The sequence below is a fragment of the Periophthalmus magnuspinnatus genome, chromosome 1 (assembly GCF_009829125.3).
Source record: "Periophthalmus magnuspinnatus isolate fPerMag1 chromosome 1, fPerMag1.2.pri, whole genome shotgun sequence".
Lineage (NCBI taxonomy): Eukaryota > Metazoa > Chordata > Actinopteri > Gobiiformes > Gobiidae > Periophthalmus > Periophthalmus magnuspinnatus.
This window is the reverse complement of record NC_047126.1, coordinates 21,150,950-21,175,627: the sequence shown is the minus strand read 5'-3', so window position 1 is coordinate 21,175,627 and position 24,678 is coordinate 21,150,950. Positions and strand designations below refer to the sequence as shown.

The 24,678-nt window shown below is 36.3% G+C and overlaps 2 protein-coding genes across 2 annotated transcripts in view; both read right to left on the bottom strand.

Annotated features, from left to right (window-relative positions):
- Positions 1-342: 342 nt before the first annotated feature.
- Positions 343-24,678, bottom strand: part of LOC117393858 (neuronal membrane glycoprotein M6-a-like) — a 39,360-nt gene continuing 15,024 nt past the window's right edge. The window contains exons 4-9 of the mRNA XM_033991871.2: positions 16,404-16,593; positions 13,968-14,124; positions 11,146-11,299; positions 8,763-8,839; positions 8,616-8,681; positions 343-7,070 (exon numbers count right to left, since the gene is read on the bottom strand). Of these exons, the coding sequence (XP_033847762.1) occupies positions 6,918-7,070; positions 8,616-8,681; positions 8,763-8,839; positions 11,146-11,299; positions 13,968-14,124; positions 16,404-16,593 (797 nt within the window). The 3' untranslated portion in view covers positions 343-6,917. The remainder of the gene's footprint in view (positions 7,071-8,615; positions 8,682-8,762; positions 8,840-11,145; positions 11,300-13,967; positions 14,125-16,403; positions 16,594-24,678) is intronic.
- tmx2b (thioredoxin-related transmembrane protein 2b) overlaps positions 19,807-24,678 on the bottom strand; it is a 157,917-nt gene continuing 153,045 nt past the window's right edge. Inside the window, exon 9 of the transcript XR_008649137.1 lies at positions 19,807-19,818. The gene's annotated coding sequence lies outside the window, so the exon portion shown is untranslated. The remainder of the gene's footprint in view (positions 19,819-24,678) is intronic.

Sequence of the window (24,678 nt, the reverse complement as noted above, 5' to 3'; positions counted from 1 at the left end):
TTCTATTGCTTCTCTGATATGTTTCACAGAATGGCATTAAACTCAGTGTCAACGGACAAGCATTTTTTTTTTTTTTAGCAATAAAGATGTCTGAAAATGAATAGTTGCGTTTTATGTCACGTGTCATGTCTGTAGAACATTCCAAGAAAAGCAGTCGGCAACCGTCCTTTGTTACCATAGCAATGAAGCAATTTAAATCAGAACATTATATCTTTACAATGGGGGAAATATCTTCTAGGAGTCCTTCAAATCAGAAAAATATTTGCCTGAAACTCATGGATTAATGAACGTAAAGTGAATATTGTATCTGAACTGTAAAGAAATGACGACACAAACTCAATGTTCCCTTATTAACAAGTACACAAGTGTAGTATTTCATTTTATTTATATATGCAAGCAAGTTTATGTCTTTACAAATAAAAAAAGCCACTGTCTGCCCAAGCTGTTGGCACAGATATGTACAAAATGGAGGAGTGATTCAGATAAAGCTCGCTACTAAGCAACCAGAGTGCATACAAAAGTCTAAAGTTACTATGGAAAAACTCAAAAGAATAAAACAATAAAAAGACATTATAGTTCCCATGTCCAGAATGTCCAGCCAAACCAAACATGTGGATTAGTGGTACAACAGAAGCTACTGCAACAACAACATTTTAGATTTACATTGGCAAGACTAGAATTGTGTATATAAAAACATTGCTTTTATTAATGTTAATTTTGTATTGAAATGATCTGGCCTGTTTTAATATAGATTTTGGCATCTAGTTTCAATTTTAAGTTAAGATTTTAGCTGAATGAGTGAAACATGTTCACAATAAATAAGGTAATCTTTCTTACTCGATACCAAATTTAAGAGATTAGATTTCAGTGCCTCTTGTCTTGTATGTGGTAAAGAGTAGTAGTTACAGTATCAGTAGTAGTAGTAGTACTGTTAAGTTATGGATAGGCATAGGACATAGGATAAGTAGTGTTAAAGTACATATATTATAATCACAAAAAGACAACGGGATAATAAAAAAAAGGGGAACCATACGCAGCTCCCATCCTCTCCCCATTCTAAGAGTTACAGTTGAAGGCCACATTTGATAACGATTGAATGAAAAAAATCACTATCGCAAATGTATTTAGTTGCTATGAAAGACTACTGTGCTATTTGCTTAGAAACACCCTTAGCATGCATATTTTAGAGCATGTGACCGCAGGAAGTAATAAAAAACAGCTTCTATAATTTATATTTGGAGTCAAGAATATTAAAGCGCTAGAGAGGTTGCAGTGGCCGAGGCAGTAGGCGAGGAAGAGGATGCGAACAAGCACGGGGACAATGAGCCAGAGCAATACATTTCTATAATTAACAACTGCAAAATCAGCTTTATTTGATTAGGAGAAACACTATTAATAATAGTAGTTACATCATATCACTTAAGATTCGCAGTCATAGATCCATGCACTTTGAGAAATTTTAGAGAAAAAAGGAATGGTTTTAAATTTCCGTATTCTTGGTCAAAAGAAATGCTACAACATATTGCTCTGGTGGTAAACAACTGAGCAAGCAAGCTAGCTTAGCAACACCATTAGCAACAAGGAACGGCAATACTGCACAAAGAGTGGAAACGAAAAAGAAATCAGCAGAACAGCGCCTGTGGAAAAGAATGATTTTTTTGTTTTGTTTTAATCGTTAAAATGAGGACCATTGAATGCATAACCATGCCACAAACAACAACTAGATTCACTGTCTTTTTTTGTTCTTTTTTAAGTATAAGATTATCTTCATTATTATGAATTCATTCATTTTCATGTTATTTCTTCAGGTTATAACCAATGCTGCAAGACTATACACAGGTCCCTCAGTGGGATCTCAATGCACTTACACACCAAGAATAAGAGAGCTCACGATGGGCAATAAGTGCACAAAAAACTATTTTTTATCTGAGGTTAAAAACACTGACAAGACATCCATTGTCAGGCAATGAAATGATAGAATAATGTTACTGTAAAACTAGACCCTTAAAAATACTGTGTGGCCGGGTGCACCTGGTCGGGCCGAGCGGGGGGCTCCTCTGCAGAGCTGTGGTTCATATCAACAGTAACTCAACACTAGCTCTGACACAAGGTCTACAGCCTCTGGTCTATGAAACCTACAATACACTGAGGGGAGCATGTTGTGTTGGGCTCAAGTTAAAATATTTTAGCCCAAATCTTCAAAATGTGTAGAAGCACTATGTAGTTCTACATTAACTATGCATTTAAACTACACATTTAGACTACACTGCTAAAACAAGCGGCAGAACCTTGTTGATATCTTCAGCTAAGAAGGAACAGAGAAAACCCAATTCTTAAAAAAACATGGTGAGATATGTCTGGTACAAGGTCAATTACTTTAGCTTGAGGCCACAATACTTCAACTATATCAATGAATACTGAAAATAGACAATAAGAAGTCAATGTTATTTACAGGGCTTAATGATTTGATTTGCAAAATGCTCCACTAAGCATAGGCTATCCAGTGCATGCTATTTCACTGCTAGAGCTAAAAAGTGCTAATACTGAAGTTAGTTACACAAGCTAAGCACTAGCATGTAGCACAAACCTAATCAAACCTAGTAATTCTAACGGCTAAGCTAATTTCATACCCTATTAGCAAATTAATGAATAAAACATTTTAATTAAGTGGGTCCCCATAGCTGTCATTGATATACTCCCATCTATGCCTTTTTTAACCAACAAAACTTACCCATAATTAAAACTGATGGCTAATTCTAATCATCTGTTGACTAGTAACATCTAAATTACCTCGTATTAGAGTAGTTTTGAGTTACTGTTATTTGCATGTTGTGAAAAACAGCTAATTTAAACTGTATTTTGCTCCCCCGGACTCTGCACCCATAGGAAATCATTCTCCCGGCATCTCACCTTGACTGTTTCACATATATGTATATCTTTGTACAGGAATCATGTAGGAACAGTGCTTTTAATACTGCCCGACAACTCAAAAACAAAATAAAAACACATCTCGTTTTTTCTAAATAATAATTTCACATTTTAAAAGTTTCAAGAATAAAGATTGATAATAAAATAGTGACATGTAATCGGTGAAAGTAAAAGTTATGGCTCAAAGATGATGGAGGTGATTTGTGTACTGTTTGTAAATGTTTGTGTTTTTATAGTGTGTGCTGGTATATAGGCCTAGTAGCTTCATATTCTTTTCAAAACCCGTTCAAAATACCCACTTTCCAAACAGCTACACCGCAAAAAATAACTCTCTATAAGTTATAATGACTTGAATTTGAAATATTGAACTTGTTTTAAGCAGTTTTACTAGTTTAAATTGAGTAACCAGAACAACATACTATGACTTACTGCATTTCAAGATATTTATTTCTGGTCTCAATAAATATTTGTCTTGTTTTAAGCTAAATTATTATTAAATACATTTGCGTTTACTTATTTAGCTGTCATATTAAGTTTATTGGCACATAATTTAGCCTGAAATACACTCCAAAAATGAAATGTTAACATTAACTGAACACTAATATTTGGATTTTTAAGTTACTCTACTTAAAATGTGCTCTATCAATTATGGATAAATATGTAAGTAGAAATAAATTACAAAATGCATTGATTCAAGAGCTTAAAGAATTTTTTTGAGCGTAGGAAATACTATTAAAACTAAACAGAAATATTTCAAAACAAATGCCAAAATGTAGACTGCAGACAAAGGCAGAACAAGCTAAAACTATTCAAAACAAGTGAGTAAATATTCCGTTTTTCCAAGCTATTCAACACATTTCAATATTATTTTTTAAAGTGTATTCTTGTCATCCATCTGCCCCTGGCGCGTCTCTATTGGTCGATAGAGAATCAACACTTTCGTTCACAGTTTAAACCAGGACAAACATACAATCTTCAGTAGTTTTAATGACTGGTTAAATCATAGGATATAATGGATATGAGATGGAAACAGGCCATTTGGAAATACTTGGTCCTTACGTGACCCTGGTTGCAATGCCCACCGATGATGTGAATGTTTGCATTGTTTTGGTCAGGTTTTTGGCAGCTCAGAATTGGCATAACATGTAATAAGCGCTTAAATAGTAGGGCAACTGGCTTCAGGACTTGCTAATATTTTTGCCATATTGATCCTACGCTAAGGTAATCCCATTAATATGCTTCTTCTCATTGCCTTTCAGTTGAATTACAGTATATATTACCACGTGAATGCAGCATAAGTTTGCATATAGGCTAGTTTACAAAAAGGCTACACTAACAACCTAATACCAAGTACAGTTTAAGGTTACAGTTTCTCCCAAATGCCAAAACATATATGCATTACTTATAGCCATTTAAAACAGCTAAATATTAACTAACCTACGCTAATTGTTTTGGTCCCTGGTGCATCAAAAGTACAAAGCAACTGGCTCCAAACTCGCTAACTCTCTGTCTGATATCAAAATAACAGCTTAAATTGTATTATTAAAACCAATAGGCTGTTATTTAAATATTTTAGCTCCTATAGCACCACTTACAGATTTTCCATTCAAAATACCAGTCATTAAAACATATTTGAAAACCATCTTGCCCTTTGTACATTTCACAGTTTGCCTTTAGCTTATTCGCACATGTCAAGTTGAGTAATACTATTAGTAAATCGAAATTTGTAAATACAAATTTTGGTCACATGTATTTGGGCCTGTTTATGAAAATCAAAAACATGTATTAAATTATGATTTGTGTAAAAAATGGTATGTTTTTGTGTCATTTTGTATGTGCGTGTGTGTGCATAATCCATTTACAAATCAAGTGAAATCAAGTGATACAGTAAACCCATACCCTCCCAACAACCCACGACAAAACCCGCCCCAAATTTCTGTTTTAAATAGCAAAAAATGCTAAAATCACACATAAATAATATCGATAAAAATGTGGCAAAATTGTTCCAGTGAAGAAAAACATTATAAACAGACCATAATGGTTCAATATGGACACGTTAGAAATACTTTGTGCTGCTAAATGTGCTGTTTCGGAGGACAAAAATCACACGTTTTTACAAATTGGAAATTGGATGGAAAGAGATAGGGGGCACTAACCCCGTTTCACTAGTTGTTCTTTTAAATGGCATTTTCTTTTTTGACAAATCTAAACCACCATTTTAAGTGCTATATATGTCAAAATCCAAATTAAGATGTCTATACAAATAAATAATTTTGGTCTCTTGTATGACATCAAAACATCTGCATATTTCAATTATACAACCACAATTTCAATGCATTTGGACAGTGATTTCATTTTTGTATTTTTGTTTTTTTTTTTTACATATGGGTTCATATCTTGGTTTCAACATTTGATATATCTCACCTTTTTCTAACAATTTTTAAATTTAGTTTCATCTTTGCGCTCACTGTCCCAACTTTTTTGAAATTTGGGTTGTAATTTTATTGAACCTAAGTGTGTTCTGCTTTTGAAAACCCATTCCTAATTGTGTACAACAACTAATGAAAGTGGGTTGAAAAGACAATACAAGGTTTGAGGTTTGGGGTGTATAGGGGGGAATGATCAGGGGGACTTCAGCAAAGCTACCCATTTGTACCCAATACAAGATACAAACTCCTCGGGAACCATTTTGAATCGCCATTTCCCAGTCATCTTAATGTGGCAAAACGGACACGACGGACAGCATATGACACCACCAGACAACACCGACCAATCAGCCACATCTAGAATGTTTTATGTCTAATATGTTGTGTCTATATCAGTATAATGTAAGTGTAAAGAGGGATACAAGAAGAATGGACAATGCACTTTTTGGATGCACCCCAAATTATAGCAATGAAATCACAGACACTTATGACAATCCATAGTGAGCTAGTTTAACATAGCTATTGGTAGTAGCTATTTACCGTAATGTTGAAATTAAAATACGCCAATCTATACAAAGCTAAATATTGGCATAGTTAGTATACGCCAACAAATTACAGAGTAGCAAGTCAATGAAAAGTTATAATGCTTTAAGGTTAAATATTGGCTCATTTTTACCATAATACATGCCCTGAATGAGTAACTCAAAAACTCACAATTCCTCTTTGGATACATTATTTTGGCATTTTTTATACAATACTGTCCATTTGTTTAAGTATGAACTGTTTTGGGTTGTGATTGTTCAGCACATTCAATTTTTCTACATAGCTGCTTTTGAAGCGCAAATAAGACAAAAAAATATTACAAAATAGTTAAAATGGTAAAGAAATTTTCTATAATGGGCCTAGCCTAGCGCACTAATTTGACTAATTTGGCTCTAAAATACGACTACTCAAACTACTCAGTATTTATTTCTACACATTTTTCTACTATCTAGCACCACTTTTTATGATGGAAAAAATACAAAATTGCTTTCTTGGAGGTAAAAGTTGCATACTGCAAAAAGAGAATCTATTGGTTAAAATGACTTGAAATCAGAATATTAATTTGAATAATTTTGACTAAGGTAGTTTTATTGGTCCTATCATTTCTATTATTTCAAGATACTTCTGACTAGTTTCGATACATATTTTTTCTTATTTCGAGCTAAATTGTTTGCAAGTTAGTTCTTACTCCAGTTTCAGATGATATGCAACTAGTAAAAATATCTTAAAACAACTTGACTAACCCTAAATTAGTCAAAACAACTCAAAAATCTCAGTTAATTCAAATTATTTTAACAACAGCACATTTTTTGCAGTGGTCACCATGGATTGCCAAGTGTCTGTGCTCCCTGCCTTCTTGTAGTATATTTTTAAAACTTAACTCTACTAGTGTCATTGGTTTGTTAGTGTTTTTATGGTATATTTAGTGGTATATTTGTGGTGTTTGTCAGGTGGGTGCTTGTGTGTATGTGCCTATGCTCTGTTTGAATGGTGTGTGCCGCCCTCTGCTGGCTCTCCGCTCTATGTGTAAGCGTTGAGTCGTTCTTTGGAGCGCGTGGAGTGGATGTCATGCAGCTCTTGCTCCTCCTTGGACTTGATGTCTTCGTACTTCTGCATCCGGCTGGCATCCTTCAGGTAGCCCCAGTTAGCAGCCAGAGCCATCAGGAAGTGCACCTGTGGGGGAGGGGGAGCAGCAGATGGAGCAGGGTGAGTCCAGTGTGTCTCTATCTGTCTATCTAGCCATCCATCTATTCATCATATTTCTACTTTTGTAACTGAATAAAGCAGTAAATCACAATTACATCCATCTAATCAGAATAGTCTAGTGATCAACTATTAAAACAATTGGATTTTGATCATTATCGTTATTCGGACCTAACAGATATGAGGCAAAACACCTTTTTCATTACATGTGTAGATATATCAAACTCCTCACAGACTGTTGCATTGTATGATTTTGAATAGAGCTACCAATCTCAAGTGAGTTTTATACAGACTACTAAGCCATTTTCAAGCCTCCCAAAGACAAGAGTGCATTGTTGACTCTACAGGAATTAGTGGGATTCCCGCTTAACCGGAAGTCCCAATCACAACAACAGAAGTAAAAGTTGTTGAGGTGGAATAAAGTAGATAATACCTTCTTAGTGTGAGACAGGCGTGCCAACTACTATGCCCAAGTGTCAGGTTTCATTGCAGATAATGTTGTGATTTTGATGTATTCTGCCATAGATAATTGTAATAGCATTTGGTGCTGTGGCTTGTGTTTTGTGAGGACTGCACTACCACATGTTTCCACTAGTTGCATTTGGCAGATGGAATTGGCTCTCCTGCTGCTATTCACATATATTCACAGTATATCCCAATGTTTTCTGTGGTATTTCACAGTTACTCAAGCTGGTCCCTAGAGGGCATTTAACTAGCCCTAATATAAACTGCATTCAATGATTCACTTCATTCTGTGTCCAGGTCAAAATCAAAATATGTCAATGCTAAAATGTATTGATTAGTCCTATACTTAACATTCATTTAAGTAGAAGGCTTTAAACTTCTATTGATCAACTTTATAAAATAACTTTCCAGGAATGTCTTAAGTAATGAACAGAGTCTAGCAGAAATGAATGGGCCAATTATGAGATTGCCATAAAATCAATAATAATCAAAACCAGCTGCTTATATGAAGCAAGAGAAAATCAATAGGTTATGTGCGTATATGTTTTATCATTGGATGATTTCAAAATGTCAAATGGAGAACAGGGGTCAGCATAACGACCTGATAAATGTTATTGATAGATGACAAAATATCTCCACATTTAACATGATCGTAGTATTATAGTTTTTATGTTTAGTATTTACTTTATTATTATTATTTTTCAAGCAATACCTTCTAACTTTCTGTGCACGTCACCAACATATGGAAAGTTAAAACCCATACTTTGGAAAATTCTCCATGGTGACAGATAAGTCAGTAAGACATACAAGTAATTCTGTGGAATAACTGTATTCTGTAAAATACCAAAGCAGCAACATTTCCATGGAAACAAGCAGAAGGACCATCCTCCAGTAAGTTTTTTCAGTGCAATAAAAACGTAACGACAAAAAAAAGTCAATAGCTACTTCTTTAGGCGAGATTCACACAATATGCAGTCACTCTGCCCGTGAACCATTACTTATGATACAATTATAATAATTTTATTATGTCAGTATCTCTAATATTCTCACCATAGCAATAACAGCAGCCCCAGCTCCTGCCAGTGCACACACAAACAGGTGGAAGGTCAGGTCCAGCTGAAGAAGAGATTTGCGTTAGGACAACACAGTTTATTTTTGTTAAATCAACTAATTTTTTTGTTTTGTTTTAACTCTCACCTCATTGGATTCGCACATCTTGAAGAACTTGTCAGATCCTGTGCACACTTTTCTGTCCTCAGAGATAGTGACAGCTCCTGTAACAGACAAAACATAGTACAGTTATTAATGGTCCAATAGTGTGACTTTTCTGGTGTGTTTTGTTTCATGGACTTAAAAGTTATATCTTGTAGCAATTAAATCCTCATTTCTGAGCATTACAAAACACCACTGCTGCTAAAGAGGGCACAAAAAGCGATAAGGAGTGGATTTAGTAAATAAGGCTAAAAATAGTAGCAGCTGATGTTTTAAGCTGTTTGGTGAAGACAAATGATCAAAAACACTATTGTGGTGCATTTAATTTGCACAACAGCATCAAATACAGTGAATTGTCTTTTTTTTTTTATACGACTGACATGATATCTAAAGAGCACTATGTAACATTTCTGTTGGAGGGTCCACTACCTCCTTCTTTCCATGAAAAAGGTATTGCTTTGCATGGAATATCCCACAGTAAAGGACAACAAATTTCTGTCTGGTATTTATTCAATTACAGCTGTTTTACTGCTACAAAAACACTTTGAACATGCATCAGTGGAGGCGATCGTGTGTCAAATGCTTGACTGCATGGAGTTTAAAAAGTCCTATATTATGCAAAATTGACTCTTGTGAGCTTTAAGCTATTCTACCTCATCAAAAACATGCATGTAGTTGTGTTTTGTTTCATTCACAGATGTCTGAGTAAGCCTTTAATATTAGTCTCTCAAAATGCTCTGTTCCAACTTGTGATGTCATGAAGTGGTAGTTTTCAAGTTTATCCTTTGTTTAGTAGAGTAATTTGGTGAAATTATTCAAATGATTCTAGTGAAGGTGTACGGAGTTTAAAAACACAGTGGAGCACTTCCTGTATTATGGAACAGTTTTCTGTTTGAAAGAAGAACTCCTAAATTTTCAGGGTTTGTGTGTTAAACATGTGTGAATGAAACAAAACACAATTCAACATCAAGTTTAATTGGCAGGATTTTCTGCAGCTATTTTCTGCAGCTGATTTTGAACACTAGATGGCAGCGATCAGAGGACAGTTTCTCTTGTATTACATCATGGCTTTGCTTTCAGGTTCAAAGTGAGAGAAAAACACATCAACATGGAGGAGTGTCGCTCTGCACAAACTAGCATGTTTATACAGCATCTCTTTCATTTGGATTGTCATGGTGATACACCCATGATTTTGAATAATTTATGTTGCTCCAGAAGGTCCTATGTTCAGTCTTTGATGTCATTAATGTTATTCACATGTTATTGTAAAATATGTGGTAGCAATATGGTAAGACAAGACATACTCATATAGTGCAGTACAGGGTTTTCAAAAGTATCGAAAATCAGATACAAATTGACACTAAGACTAGTACTGAACAAAAGATACTTAAGTATCAATACTAAAAAAGTCACGGTTACAGGACAGAAATGAACCTTTCCTGAACAGCTTTAGAATGATCTTGAGCTGCATCAGAACAAGTAGAGGAACGTACCTGGTAGACTGAAGGATTACACAGATAAAAGGCCACATAGTAATATAAAAGAAAGTACTGTGATTTAATGTTAATAAAGTGTCAAAATTGGTATTAAGTATCGAGTCTATTCCTTAGTATTGAAATCAAGTTTGAAATTTTAGTATTGTGACAACACCAGAGCAGTATTTAAATGGTCAAATGCAGTTTCAGTTTATACAGGAGTCATCAAAGACTAAACCATTTGTTAATATTGACATGTACAAGTGAATCTGGTGCATAGAAGTGTTTTTTTTAATCCAAATTATAAATTGAAATGCACCTTTTGCCTCTCTCAGTTTGAGCATGACATTTGGAGGTGGCACTGGCTCCTGCTGCTCTGTGTGGCATTTGGAGACCACAGTTTCCATGGACTCTGCCAGTTTGGTGAGTTTGGTGAGCTGCCATTTAACCAGATTACACCTAAAGTATGATCCAGGACCAAAGGTGGGCTTAGGTAATGTAAGTTTATACTTATTTTATTACTAGTGTTGTCACGATACTAAAATTTCAAACTTGATTTCGAGTCTAAGGAATAGACTCGATACTCAATACTGACACCACAATAATAACAAAAAAACACTCTCTCTTTAAACAATAGAATGGAATTTTCAATATTAAATTGCAGTACTTTCTTTTATATTACCATGTGGCCTTATATCTGTGTAATCCCTCTGTCATCCAGGTAGGTGCCATAGTGGTCCAGTAGCCTACACTATGTGGTCTTATACTTGTTCTGATACACCATTCAAGTCCTGTCAATGTGCCTTTTTTAGTATTGATACCTTGACAATCAAGCCATAGCTGACATAATGTTTTCTTAACTGATAAAAACAGTTCCCCCCGTGGAGACTTACCAAACTGGCGCAGGTCGAGGCAGAGGTTGGCGCCCTCCACCACACTGGTGTTCTGACACATGGACCAAACGTTAAAGTACATGAATACTGGCAAAGATGTGAACGCGGTGACACCCAACCACACCAGGAAGAAGAGATAGGCCAAGAACATCAGCTGAAAGAGAGAGGAGAAACAACATGTGAGAGAGAGGAAGAAAGAGAAACAACACATTGAGACAATATTTGAGGAGCAGCCAAAATTGTGCCAAGGAAGTAAAAAAAATATTAAAAATTATTCATTAGTCAACCTAATCTGGGAACTCTGCAAGTATATGGGTGCCCCCCCCCCCCCCCCCCACCCTCTCCTCCTCACGATTGATACGTGACTCACACAGAGCTGCCACATGGAGAATGGGCCTTGGCAATGAGGCTCAGGAACAGTCACAGTTTGTCTTCTGCTTGGACATCATTTAAAATGGTTTCAGAGAGTATGATTTTGAGGCCCTTTTGGTTTAAAGAACAATATGGTCAACTACATTTACTATCACAATCAAATCCAAACTGCAATCTGAGTTGGCACCGTTACCAAATCACAAAGGCTGAAATTAATTAGATGATAGAATTTTCTCTGCAAAGAACAAAATATCCTTCCATCCCATCCTGTATCTGTATTTGCGACCTCTACAAACATGTTCTGAAATAGATATGAATTTTTTTTTGTTTATCTGTTCATATTTCTGTGTTCTCTCAAGTCTTAATGCTCTTGGAGTTTGGTGTATGTGGTGTACAATTCAGCCTGTCAAACACCCACGCAGGATAGGTGGGAGAAGTACAAACCAGTACCAATCAGGTGGAAAAACTTGACAGATACAGGTCAGATCTGTGGAGAGGCATGTTTTACCAAATATTTTTGAGGAATAAAAGCACCCAACCCAAAGTAAATGCTAGATATATTTAATGTCAAACTATAAAAGCTATAACACCTCCATGGAGACAAGGGAATGGTAAACCTGTCACCAGAGATGTTACACAGTAAAACACCGTTAAACCTGGTTATAGCTTAAAACCTAGTACTGATTTATGTTAAATATATCAGAATCACTAATTGACTATAATCAGGTTTTCACTATATTATATCACATCTATCTACATGTCAATTTTCTTGTACGGAACTGTGAAAAAATCTGTTTAAATTATAGAGCACGCTGCAAGAAACACATAGCAATCAGGTCTAAAAATAGTGTTTATATTTGATCCTTTCTGCACTCATCTCCGCTTGATAACTCACAGTTTTCTAATGATTCTTCCTGGACTAAACCAGAACTAAACTAGGGCTGAACAAGGACTAAACCAGGATTAGACCAGAACTAAAGCAAGTACTAAACCAAGAAAAAACCCATATTTAATGCCCTGATCTTAAAAATGTATTATAATATTTTTTGGTCCTTGACAGCTGGGTATAAAAATAAAGAAATAATGTGAATGAAATAGAACAAACAAATAAACAAATAAATACATAAATAAACCAACAAAGTAATACATTGAAAAATATATGTTTTACTGTATTGCTAATTATCTTCTGCTAATGCACATTACACACAGCAAATTGTTTAGTCACCGCCATAATTCTATAAAAGGGATAGTTCACTTAGTCATGTCCAAATAAAACCTGGTTGCATAACACAAGAACGCAGAATGTCAGTGTAAAATTAGCAGGAGTACAGGAAAAGCTATGAAAATAATGTAGATGTGCAAATATATCCACAAAAAATTGTATTTTGTTATTTAAAATGTCAGCAAATAAATTAAATAAAAAATGACCTTTTTTAAAATGAAAAGGCACAAACTGTTTCTTGGATTGAAGGCTCCAAGTCTCTATTGACAATCATGCAAAAACATCAATTAGTATAAATAAGAATGGTTTTAAATTACACAATCATTTTTGAATATTACCAGGTGTTGTCCAATAAGGGAATATCAACAATTACTGAACCTGATGATATGTCCCAGCCATTGCCAAAGTCCAGAGCATTGCGCACCCCAACAATGAGAATTTTCATTATTTATCAATTAAGCATGTGCGATACAATCTATTCAACATGTTATAATGATCTCCCTCCGTAATAAATTACTCAAAGTTTTGATTTGTGCATGTTTGAGTAATCTTTATTCTCCTGCATTTGAAGCACCATTGCTTCAAAAATCCTCCCGTACATGACTACTGCTCTGTACTTTGCTCTCCTGTTTTTTATACATTAATAATAATAATAATAATAATAATAATAATAATAATAATAATAATAATAATAATAATAATAATAATAATAATAATAATAATAATAATAATAATAATAATAATTCAGCAGTGTTGTGTAGTGTTGGCACAAATGGCACTGAACTGCAGTTATCCATAGGTCAGACAGAGGCACTTTGTCGTGATGATGTTTTAAGTGACGCCCCATAAAGTGGCAGACAGAAATCAGTGACACCGTTTTCAATAGAAAATCAGCAGACTTATTAAATTATTATTAAAGAAGGGGTATTACACTTCTGTGAGGTATTAAGTGTCAACAAATAATATATTTAGATCACCATGTTATCTTTTATGGTTCAAAAATGTCTATATTCAGAAAACAATGTGAGCTGAGTCAGGATTGTACTGTTAACCATACTGAGGGTTCAAATAGAGCCTGTGAGATTGCAAGATTACTCAAACATGTATGGGTGACATATAAAACTTCTCCAGGTACGTCCTTGATTAGGGAAAAATGTTATAATATGGTAGAAATAACATGATAAAATAAAATGTATTTTTATATTGTGACATTAAAGATGTTTCTTACGAATGCGGTGAGGCAACGGCCGCAGGCAGTGATCTTGAACTCTCCATACAGGTCCCTGATGGCTCCAGTGGTGAAGAAGCCCTCCACGAGCAGAAGGACCCCGAACACAAAGAAGCCAGCAGCCAGCCCATAGATGATGTACTTCAGGATGTCAATGCTGTGGGAATGACATCAACACTCAGTCAGTAATCTCTACTTCTATGAGGTCTGCACGAGGCACAAATAATTACACAGAAGAGAGGGGCTTCATTGCACTAATGAATGAAGCTAATTAATTTAACATGTTCTGAAACCAAAACAAGATTGAATACCAACCCCAAGATTTTTGTTAGTGAAAACTTGGCAACAGGTGTAATTAGAGCCAAAGATCTTTAGCCTTAGTAAAGCATGAAAAATACATTATTCATAATAAACAAATAGCTTTAAGAATGACCTGCTTAATAACTATTTTATCAGCAAGTCCATAGATGATGTACTTGAAGATGTCAATGCTGTGGGAATAACATCAACACTCAGTCAGTAATCGCTGTTTAGATGAGGTCTGTAAGGGCTTTGAGTGCAGTGTGGGGGGCTACGAGGCACAACTAACTACAAAGAAGAAAAGGGCTTCAATGCACTAATGAAAGAAACTAATTAATTTAACATGTTATGAAACCAAAACCAGAATGAATACTTATCTCTATAACAAGGTAACAAGTTTTAGGAGTTGATAGTTTTGTAGTTTTCCTCTTGTAGACAGTATATCTATTCTGATTTTGCATTTCTTTAAAACATCATCGTGCTGACAATATACCCACGACCTTTGATTTGAGAACTTGGTAACAGGAATAGAGCCAGTAATTAAAGCTGCAGTACTTTTGTTAAGAGTAAATGTTCTGTTTTTCCCAGAGCCGAATCTTCCTATTCACAGACTATGCCAGTTGCATAAAGCAACTGCAAAGAGCCCTATGTCACTCAGGTCCCAAGTCCAGTTAATTTTATCATTCATGCCTGTCTGTCATTTTACATATAGTTATGACAAAATGGGGCTCTGATTTGCTCCTCTCCTTTCTGATTGGTTAAATGTGTTTGTATAATATGACACACTGCTGTGCATCGACCCCTCCCTGTGTCTCAGCCACAGCATGAGCACACAGGACAGTATGACGTCAGTTTAATGTTTGTTTTGTCTTTGCCTCAGACCAAGAATTCAGCCTCTATAAGTTACTGCTGATAATGGCAGAAGCTTCCTTTGCCTTTGGTGGACGAGTGAATGACCCGCGAACATTTTTTCGCATACTAACGAGTTGTACTAATTTATTCCTACATTTGTTTGTGAGCATTTTATTAGACATATTAATATGTCTAATCACCGGCTAATGATTTACACATTTATTAGTTTTCCTGCATTTATTGAATACAAATAATATGAATATGAAATTATGTGAATATGAATATGAATATGAAATTATGAAGTGAAACTAAACTGAAAATGTTCATGGTAGTGTATTGGTCCTAATCTTGTAATGATAATGAATAAATCAATGAGTTAAATTGAAGTATTAATTTTAAGACCATCCTAGAGCACGTTTAAGGGCCTAGTGTGGCACAACCACATCATTTATATTACAGAATCCATAAATGTAATCACACTTTAGCCAAATAGAATATATTAAAATGCATTACAAAACAAGAATGATTTCAATAATATTCAACATTTTGCTGATCAGAAAAGTATTCTATCCTTTTTGTTGTGGCTATTGGAGTTCTCAAACTCTGATGTGGGTAATACAGATAGGTATAGTGCAGATGATAAAAGCTGAGGGCCTCCAAGCCAAATTGTGCCTAGAGCCCCCTGAATGTTAGATCCGTCTCTGTTTTTCCCCCAAAGGGTATATTTTAAAAGCAGTATTTTGTGACAAAATTAGACCGCTGTGTCGTCTGCAGCTAATAATAAAGCCTTCTTAATTTTTCATTAACTTGCACCAAGCGCGTATGCGGTTCACTCATACACTACATATATATAAATGGACATAGCTAACCTGCTAGCTGTCATGTTCCAAACAGAATGTGAGCATGGCCAAAGGTTTGTGGGAGCTACGGACAAATTAGACAGATATAAATACCTACTTCTTTCTTCTATGGTGTGAACATCAGGTACCCCAGATTTAATATTTTGAACATTTAATCTCCTCAAAACATCTGAATACTGCTTAATAACTAGGCCTACACTTTAACAATTAGAATGGTATCTGAAATAGTTTGGATAGATGCTAGCATCTATCCAAACTATTTCAGATACCATTCTATTATTATTATTATTATTATTATTATTATTATTATTATTATTATTATTATTATAAACGATAGATTAAGAAATATTGAATGTACTACATATTACGTAATGCCTTGTTACAACTCAAAAGTGAAGTGTTACCTTAAGTTCAGTGTACTCACATAGTAAAGACGTCGATGGCTTCTGGAGCTCGGATCACCTCAAAGTAGTTCTGCAGAATGGTCACTGTCCCACTGAGAGCCTCGTGTCCACATCCACAGAACAGAGCCACTCCCATGTACAGTAAGATGGTGGCAATAAGGGAGGCCCAGGGAAGACTGCCCACGCAACGCTCACAGCATTCCTTACAGCCTAAAGAGAGAGAGACAAGTTATAGACCAGGACTGAACCAGGACTAAACCAGGATTGAACCAAGACTAATACAGGTGTGGGAGGCCCAGGGAAGAGAGCCCACGCAACATTCACAGCACGCCTAGGACTAGACCAGGTCTAGACCAGGACTGAACCATCAATGAAACAGAGATAAACCATTATTAAACCAGGACTGAACCACAAATAGACCAGTACACCAGGAGAAGACCAGGAGGAGACCAGGAGTAGACCAGGACTGAACTAGGACTGAACCAGGACTGAACCAGGACTTAAAGGAAACCGAAGGGAGACTGACTGCCCATGCAATGCTCACAACACAGCCTTAAGAGAGAGACAGGTTATAGACCAGGACTAGACCAGGACTGAATGATGACTGAACCAGAACTAGACCAGGAGTAAAAACCAGGATAAACCAGGTCTTAGCCAGGACTGAACCAGCACTAATACAGGTGAGGGAGGCACACAGCACTTCTTACAGCCTAAACAAGGAGGAGAAACTGGTTATAGACCAGGACTAGACCAGGACTGAGCTAGGAAAAGACAAGGACTGAACCACATAACCAGCCTCACAGCTTGGAGAGAGGTGAGACAGGTTACAGACCAGGACTAAACCAGCAACAGCGGCCTGTCATCTTGAGGGCAATTTGACCGCCGTATCCGCACCCACTGGGTAGAAATGAGGAAACACAAGGTTCCACAATGTATTTATGCCACAGCTTCACAACAAATCAATATCCCGTGGTCCAGTGGCTCTCATGTGTCTGTAGTATCTGTAACTGCTGTCTGTTGGAGTCAATGTAATCCTCTCTCTCACACCTCTGTCTCCCTCTGTCGCAATTCCGCTCTCTCGTTTCACTCCACTCTCTCTCTCTCCCTCTCCCCTTCTCGTTTTCTCTCCTCTTTCTCTCTCTCTCCCTCTTCTCCCTTCTCTATTCTTTCTCATTACCTCCCATATTTTTTTCTCTTTTCCCCTCCCTACCTCGCCCCCACCCTTCCCACCGTCTATGTATACCCCGCCTCCCTCTTCTCCTCCTTTATCCCCCCTTCCCTCTCTGCTCTTGAAAAAGCCTTTCACTCCACACATTACCCCTCTATGCCTTCTCTTCCTTTTCCTTTCTCCCTCCTCCCTCTCTCATCTGATCTTGACTCTTTCACCCCCCGTAGTCCTCTCTCTCTCTCTCTCTCTTTAGCCTTACACCGTTCCCTCTCCTCCTCCTATTTCTCTTATTCTCTTGGAAAAGCTTTTCTCTCCACTCCCCCTCTCTCTCTAGCACTACATTAATATTGAATGGACAGCATCAGTGCCTACAGAGAGAGGTGCTTCTGTCACAACACAGGCTTTGGATGAGAGGAAATAAGATACATCTATACACCAAATACTATGGGATTTTCAGAGTACAGTTCAACATGCATGTCTCTCATTGGACAATCTCAAGACATTATCACTAAATTATGATTTGTCCATAATTTGAAAAACTTGTATGTGTCCTATGGCTGGGTTCCAGATAACATCACAACATTCTATAGACCAATAACACTTAAGTAACAGAAATGATCAGATTTAAAATTGTGCATTTACCTTTTTTTATACAGTATCTCATGGCGAAATATAATCTTGCCCCCCATCTGGGATTATGATTATATGATCATTACATTCTAAATATCTGAAAACCACCAAAGCAATTTAAGGCACGAGGCTCAGTTGTGATCGTAGTTCTTTATTTAAAACAGTACGACTACCCTAAATTTAAATACTTGGACATCTCAGCATTAGTATGAAATGATAAAAAATGCATATTATGGAATGGAAGTACAAGTAAGTAAGTAGTTCTCTTGCGTCTGAGTTGGTTGAGTTCTCGTGGGTCCTCTTCCCCCATTAACCTAAAACATGCACAGCTAAGGTAGTACTAACCAGCATCCTGGTGTAGAGATGGAGATGGGTCCCTGGACACTGCACTGTAGTCACCCACTGCTCCTAACAGGATTAAAGGTGCAGTATGTAACATTTTTGTCCATGGATATGTTATTGCTATCTATGGAGTAGTGACCGTGCTCACAATAAGAATGCAGATTTTACCACACAAATATATGCAAGACAGAGAAGTTTAATGCCATACTGTGGAATTGGTGGTTTTCAGACTCTCACTTTTTCCTATTGATCACATTGTACTTTGCCATGAAATACCCAAAAGGTAAATTCACAAGTGTTGAACCTGATCATTTCTATTAGTGATTAAACCTAACAACACACTATATTACAACTGAAATCTACATTTTAATAATACAGTATTCATCTTAACTGATCCCCATCTGTATGAAATATTATTGGCCTATAGAATGAGGTGATGCCAAATGAAACCCAACAATGTTCCTATTAAATCAATACTATTTCCATGGACAGAAGCAGGGGAGATATAACATACCAAAAAAGTTGCATAGTGCACATCTGTATTTATTTATTTAACCTTTATTTAACCAAGAAAGATCCCATTGAGATTAAAAACCTATTTTTCAAGGCCAAGAGACAGACATTTAACCGCAGAGTCACAAAAAATGTGTGAAATGCAGATACATTTCTATATGTGAATAAGTATTAAATCTACAAATACAAAATACTGTCTGAGCACTACACGATAAAATAGACTTAATGCAGTCTGCACAGAGCTGTGACTCTAGTTGACCTCCCCTTTAACTGCTTATGCTCTGTAACCTTTTCACTGCCCGATGAGAGGCAAATCCCTTTAAGAGGCTTTGGAACAGATTTATGTCCCCTTAACATAAAATAAACACATCACTTCATTGTGGGCTTTGGGTCACAGTCATAAGACCTACTGCATCGTCTCTATTGCATTGCTTCGAATGTTCCATGGTATGACATTAAAATTGTCTGTCTTTCATTTATTTGACTGTGTGTTTTATTTCTCTTATTTCATATTAATGAACATTTACAAATATGTAAATATTAGCGTGGCTCAAAAAAGCATGGATTCTACCTAGGGTCGCCTCTCCACAGATCTGTAACTCGGCACGTGCCAACCTCCATGGGGATAGATGCATCAATTGTCATACTGTGGAATATTCAGTCAAAGCCAATTGAATCTCCATGGAGACAAGCAGGTAGAAAAATACATGGTGCACGTAGTCCCAAAACACATGGGAGCATAGCTTGGTGTAACTGTAAATGCCAAAAAACACAAGATTATTCTGAAATATGTCTGTATTATTTTCCCAGATGTAAAGAGTGGACAGTCTGTTTGTTGTGCTAAGTTTGAGCTACATTTGGGAGGGAACATAATTTAGATAACAGCCCCTCCAAACCTTTATGTCACATAACAAGAGAACACTGAACAATATACTCCAAGACTAAGCTTCTAATATTCAAACTATATGTTATAACTACTGCATTTTATTAAAGAGCTTATTTTGGCTTTATTGAGCAGCATAGGGTTGTCAAAATGTCGAAAATCCAATCCTACTGAATACTAAAACTAATATCGAAAATTGAAACACTCTTGAGGACTTGTGATATCAATACAAAAAAATCAAGTTCACAGGACATAGATGAACCTTTCCTGAATGGCTTTAGAATGAACTTGAGCTGTATCAGAACAAGTGTAAGACACATAGACTAGTACACACCCAAGGACCACTATGGAACATACCTTGACCACTGAGGGACTACACAGGCCACATAATAATATAAAAGAAAGTACGAAAGAATGTTGAAAATCATATTCTATTGTCTAAAGAAATTTAGGTTTAATTATCATTGTGCTATCAGAATAGGTATTGAGCATGAAGTCTATTCATTAGTATTGAAATTGAGTTGAGTGAAATTTTAGTATTGTGACAACACGGCAGCACTGTAATATAGCCCTGAGTTCTATATAACATCAATGTGGCTAGTGTCAGCACATGGACAGGGGTGAGAGTGCTTGAATGAGGCTATAAACAATAACTCTTAGTAAGTAGCAAGATCTAGAGTGAAAGTGCTGAAATGATAATTCAAGTCAGACTTTACAAAACACAAAGCACTTGGGTCAATAAAGAAGAAGATGCTCTGAGCAACATTTCTAGTGAAGCTGTTATTGCTTTGCCTACAAAATACCACAGTATGGCATTAAACCTAAATATATATCCATGAAGACAAGCAGGTAACATATTAGGCCAATTTATTGGTCAGATCTGTGGAAACACAACCCCGCTTACAGCATAAGACTGCATGTTTTTCAAGGTATTTTTGCAATAGAAACAGCGGTGATTGAATACATGCAATACTGAAAAGTTTAATGCTTTACTGTAGAACATTCTAGGCAAAGCAATAACATCTCCAAGAGGCAAGTGACGGACACTCCACCAGAAAAGTTACATAATGCACTTTTAAAATTCTGCCCAAAACTCAAGTCATCAAGGGTATAGTCTTACTTTACATTCTAATCATCTATTTGTGTTTATCAGGAGTTGTTCTGCATTCACACCACTGTTCCACCAAACATGACGTGAGTGCCTGCAGAAGACTCTCTCAAATGTGGAGATAAAAAGCAAAGGGAATTTGGAAATGATAAAACATTTAGTAGCCCTAAAAACTCTAAATTTGTATCTGGCAAAAACCTGTTTGGGACTGTCGCTTCATTCATAATTCACACAGCAAAATCTCACGCCAATCCCAGCTTCTTTTTTATGTTTGTCCTCATCATCCAAACCATTATTATCCTTGTCATTGTATTTGTAATGTCATGTAGTAATACAGGAAGTGCTTCACTGTGTTTTTGGAATTGCCAATCTCTAGTGAACAAAAGGTAAAAGGAGCTGTTAAAACTACCACTACATCACAACACAAGTAGGAGCAGAGCATTTTGAGCTTTGGAGATGTAGACAGACTAATAATGGAGGATTTCTTAAACGTGTGAATGAAACAAAACACAAATCCGGGAATGTTTTGGTAAGGTAACATTATAATATGGCTTAAAGCTCACAAGAATCAATTTTGTGTAATATGGGACATTTAAAAAGACATTTTGTGCTTTTGTCTACTCTACAGCTATAATCTGTCACACCCGTGGATCATTATGTTATAATTTTACACATTTAAAATTGCAATATGTAAAACAACTTTATAAAAGAAGCAGGTTTTCTGACTGCCATAGAAAACTGCTGTGCCCAATGAGAGCTGATGTCGCTGTAAACGTCATCGCAACAAGTCTGCACCTCCGATTGATAGCTGAACATCGTGTTAGCAAGCAGCTGATGTTTTTTCATTTGTACCAAAGTGACTAAACGCTGCTGAATCCTGTGCATATCATGATAAATTCAATAAAATTAGAAAACAATGTAAGTACAGAGGAGTGGATGCATGTCGCTTGCACTGAAAACGAGGGTTGATCGGCAAGATGGTGTCTTGAAAATAAGTGATTAAAGATCACTCAAACATGCACAAATCACTCCAAATACAACTTAGGGTGAGTAAATGGTGAGGGGAAACAACTATAACATATATAAAAGCTCTAAAAAGTCAATTTTGTAGAATAGGTTTGCTTTAAAGATATTTAGATTTAGGACACTGCCTGTAGACCCTTGAACTATAAGATCTTGGTCAGGAGGAGTACCAAGTCAGGCAGCAGGAAGTACAATCAAAACTGACCCTCCAGAATTCCCTCGCTGAGCTGTAGACACTGCACAAGCACTGATTAATGATTGGCAGCAAGTGCTATGCTTTAGGTAGTGAGGGTTCAAATCAGAGAGAGTCCTTTCAGGTTTAAATCAACTGGATTTCAGCACTGAAACTGACAAACTGCTTTCTTGTCTTTTACTTGTCTTGAGAACCAAAACACCAAATTATAACACGAAAAACTTGGCGATCATGTCCAATGTTTTTAAGTGACATATTTGATTTGAACATGTTTACCTTGTATTGGGGGACGCATCTAGATGCCTACCCACCCAGACACAGGGACAGCATTGTGGTTTTCATTCACACTAAATATGTATCAATTTTCACACTATTTTTCCACAACTATTGAGCGCTGTTAATCATTTTTTAATGGTTTAGTCCTCATTCAGTACATCTGGTTTAGTTTACACTTGGGTTGTCAAATGCATTGGAAATCAGATACTAAATTATACTAAAACTAATATTAAAACTACATACTCATTTGAACAAGTATTGATACAAAAACGTCACATTCACAGCACGGAAATGAACCTTTGAATAGCTTTAGAATGATCTTGAGCTGTATCAGAAAGTATAAGACCACATAGACTAGTATACACCCAAGGACCACAATGGAACCAACCTGGACGACCATATGGTATTACAAAAGAGAGTACTATTATTTAATGTTAAAAATCACATTCTAATGTCTAAAGAAAGAACACATTTTTATTATTATAGTGGTATTGGAATCGGTGTTGAGTATCGACTGACTAAGTGAGTGATTGACTATTCCTTAGTGTCGAAATCAAGTTTGAAATTTTAATATTGTGACAACCCACAACAGTTTACATCCACAAGAAATGTAATCCATTGAGAAAAAAGACAACAAAATCCTTCTACAAACCTGCACAGCATCGTTCCTCAAACCACCTCCCTCCCTCCTCCTCTCCTCCATGTTGTATCATCTCTCTCTCCTCCATGTTTGTGTGTGTGTCACTGCCTGACCCACTTTGCCTGTAGCGTCGTCATGGCAACACCAGCAGAGAATTACATCGTCTCCTACCGTCTCCTCTCCTCCCTTTTTCTAGTCTATTCAACCAACGCAATCTGTGTCCCCCCCCCCTCAACAAATTTCACCCTATTTTCCCAACCAAGGATTAAAATGATATATCCATTAGCAAAAGGGACAGTCAAGAATTCATTTGGTTGTGTAGTTTAAGTTTAAGATTGATGCGTTTCTTGTGCAAAACAGAAGAAGAAAATGGCTGAAGGAAGGTACCATTTCATGGCGACTCCATTTGCAAGCTGCTCACATACACAGTCCAACAGCTCATTTTTAATTTAATTGTTTCTATAGCTACACGATGCTGTCCGACGGGTACAACAAGATGATATTTATATGATTCGTGATGGATTATTCGCTATAGATTTGTCTGTACAGGGAGATACAATTTTGCCCCCATTTGCAAGCTACACAATAAAGGTACTGACAAGTGAATGCGTCATATTTATTCAAATGGAAAGAATATGCATAATGTGAACTAGTCTGCATTCACACTTAACTTGGTTTGGTCCTGTTCTAGTCCTGATTTAGTCCAAGGTCTAGTCCACATCCAGTCCTAGTCTAGGATTAGTTCAAGGTTTAGTCCCAGTTTGTTCCTTTTCCAAGCTATTTCTTTTTCAATGTGTAAGAAAAAGTACTTTATAAGATATTTAGTATAATTTAAAACTGGGATACCTGATTTGTAATTGAATAAATAATACATTCCAGGCAAAGCAATAACATCTCTGTGGAAAGAAGCAGGTGATGCACACTCCACTAGAAAAGTTACTTTGTGCACCTTTAAGAAATCAGTCAGAGGTTCCTGAATAGCAGGATTAGGGTCCATTCACTCATGTTGAAATAGTTAAACCTAATTGCATATGATTTTAACATTTTCTATTTACTACTACTACTTATTTGTCAAATTATAGTATTTATAGATTGAACCAGCCATGCAATTTATACAGTTTTCCTAATATGTCAAATTGTTGCAGAAGTATAAAAAGCATTAAGGTTTGCTCGGTGCATGCCTTAAGCCCCTCCCCTCGCTGTAATCCTCGTCATATTTGCATATTTGGAGATGAAAGCCCTTCCCCTCGCTGTAATCCTCGTCACATGTCCATATTTGGGCATCAGAGGAGAGGACCCAGTGACCCGGTAAAATCTGGGGCAATGGCTGAGACGTCTTTGTTCAGAGCGGGGTGTTTTCTGATCAAAAGTAATATTAAAAACAAATTTACTCAATTATTTGTGGCAGAATATGTCTGTAGTTCTATAATATGGATGATAATATTGTAATGATTAGATAAAATATCTGATCATCATATAATTTAGTTTACAAGTGTCACAACTTCACAACTCTGAGAAA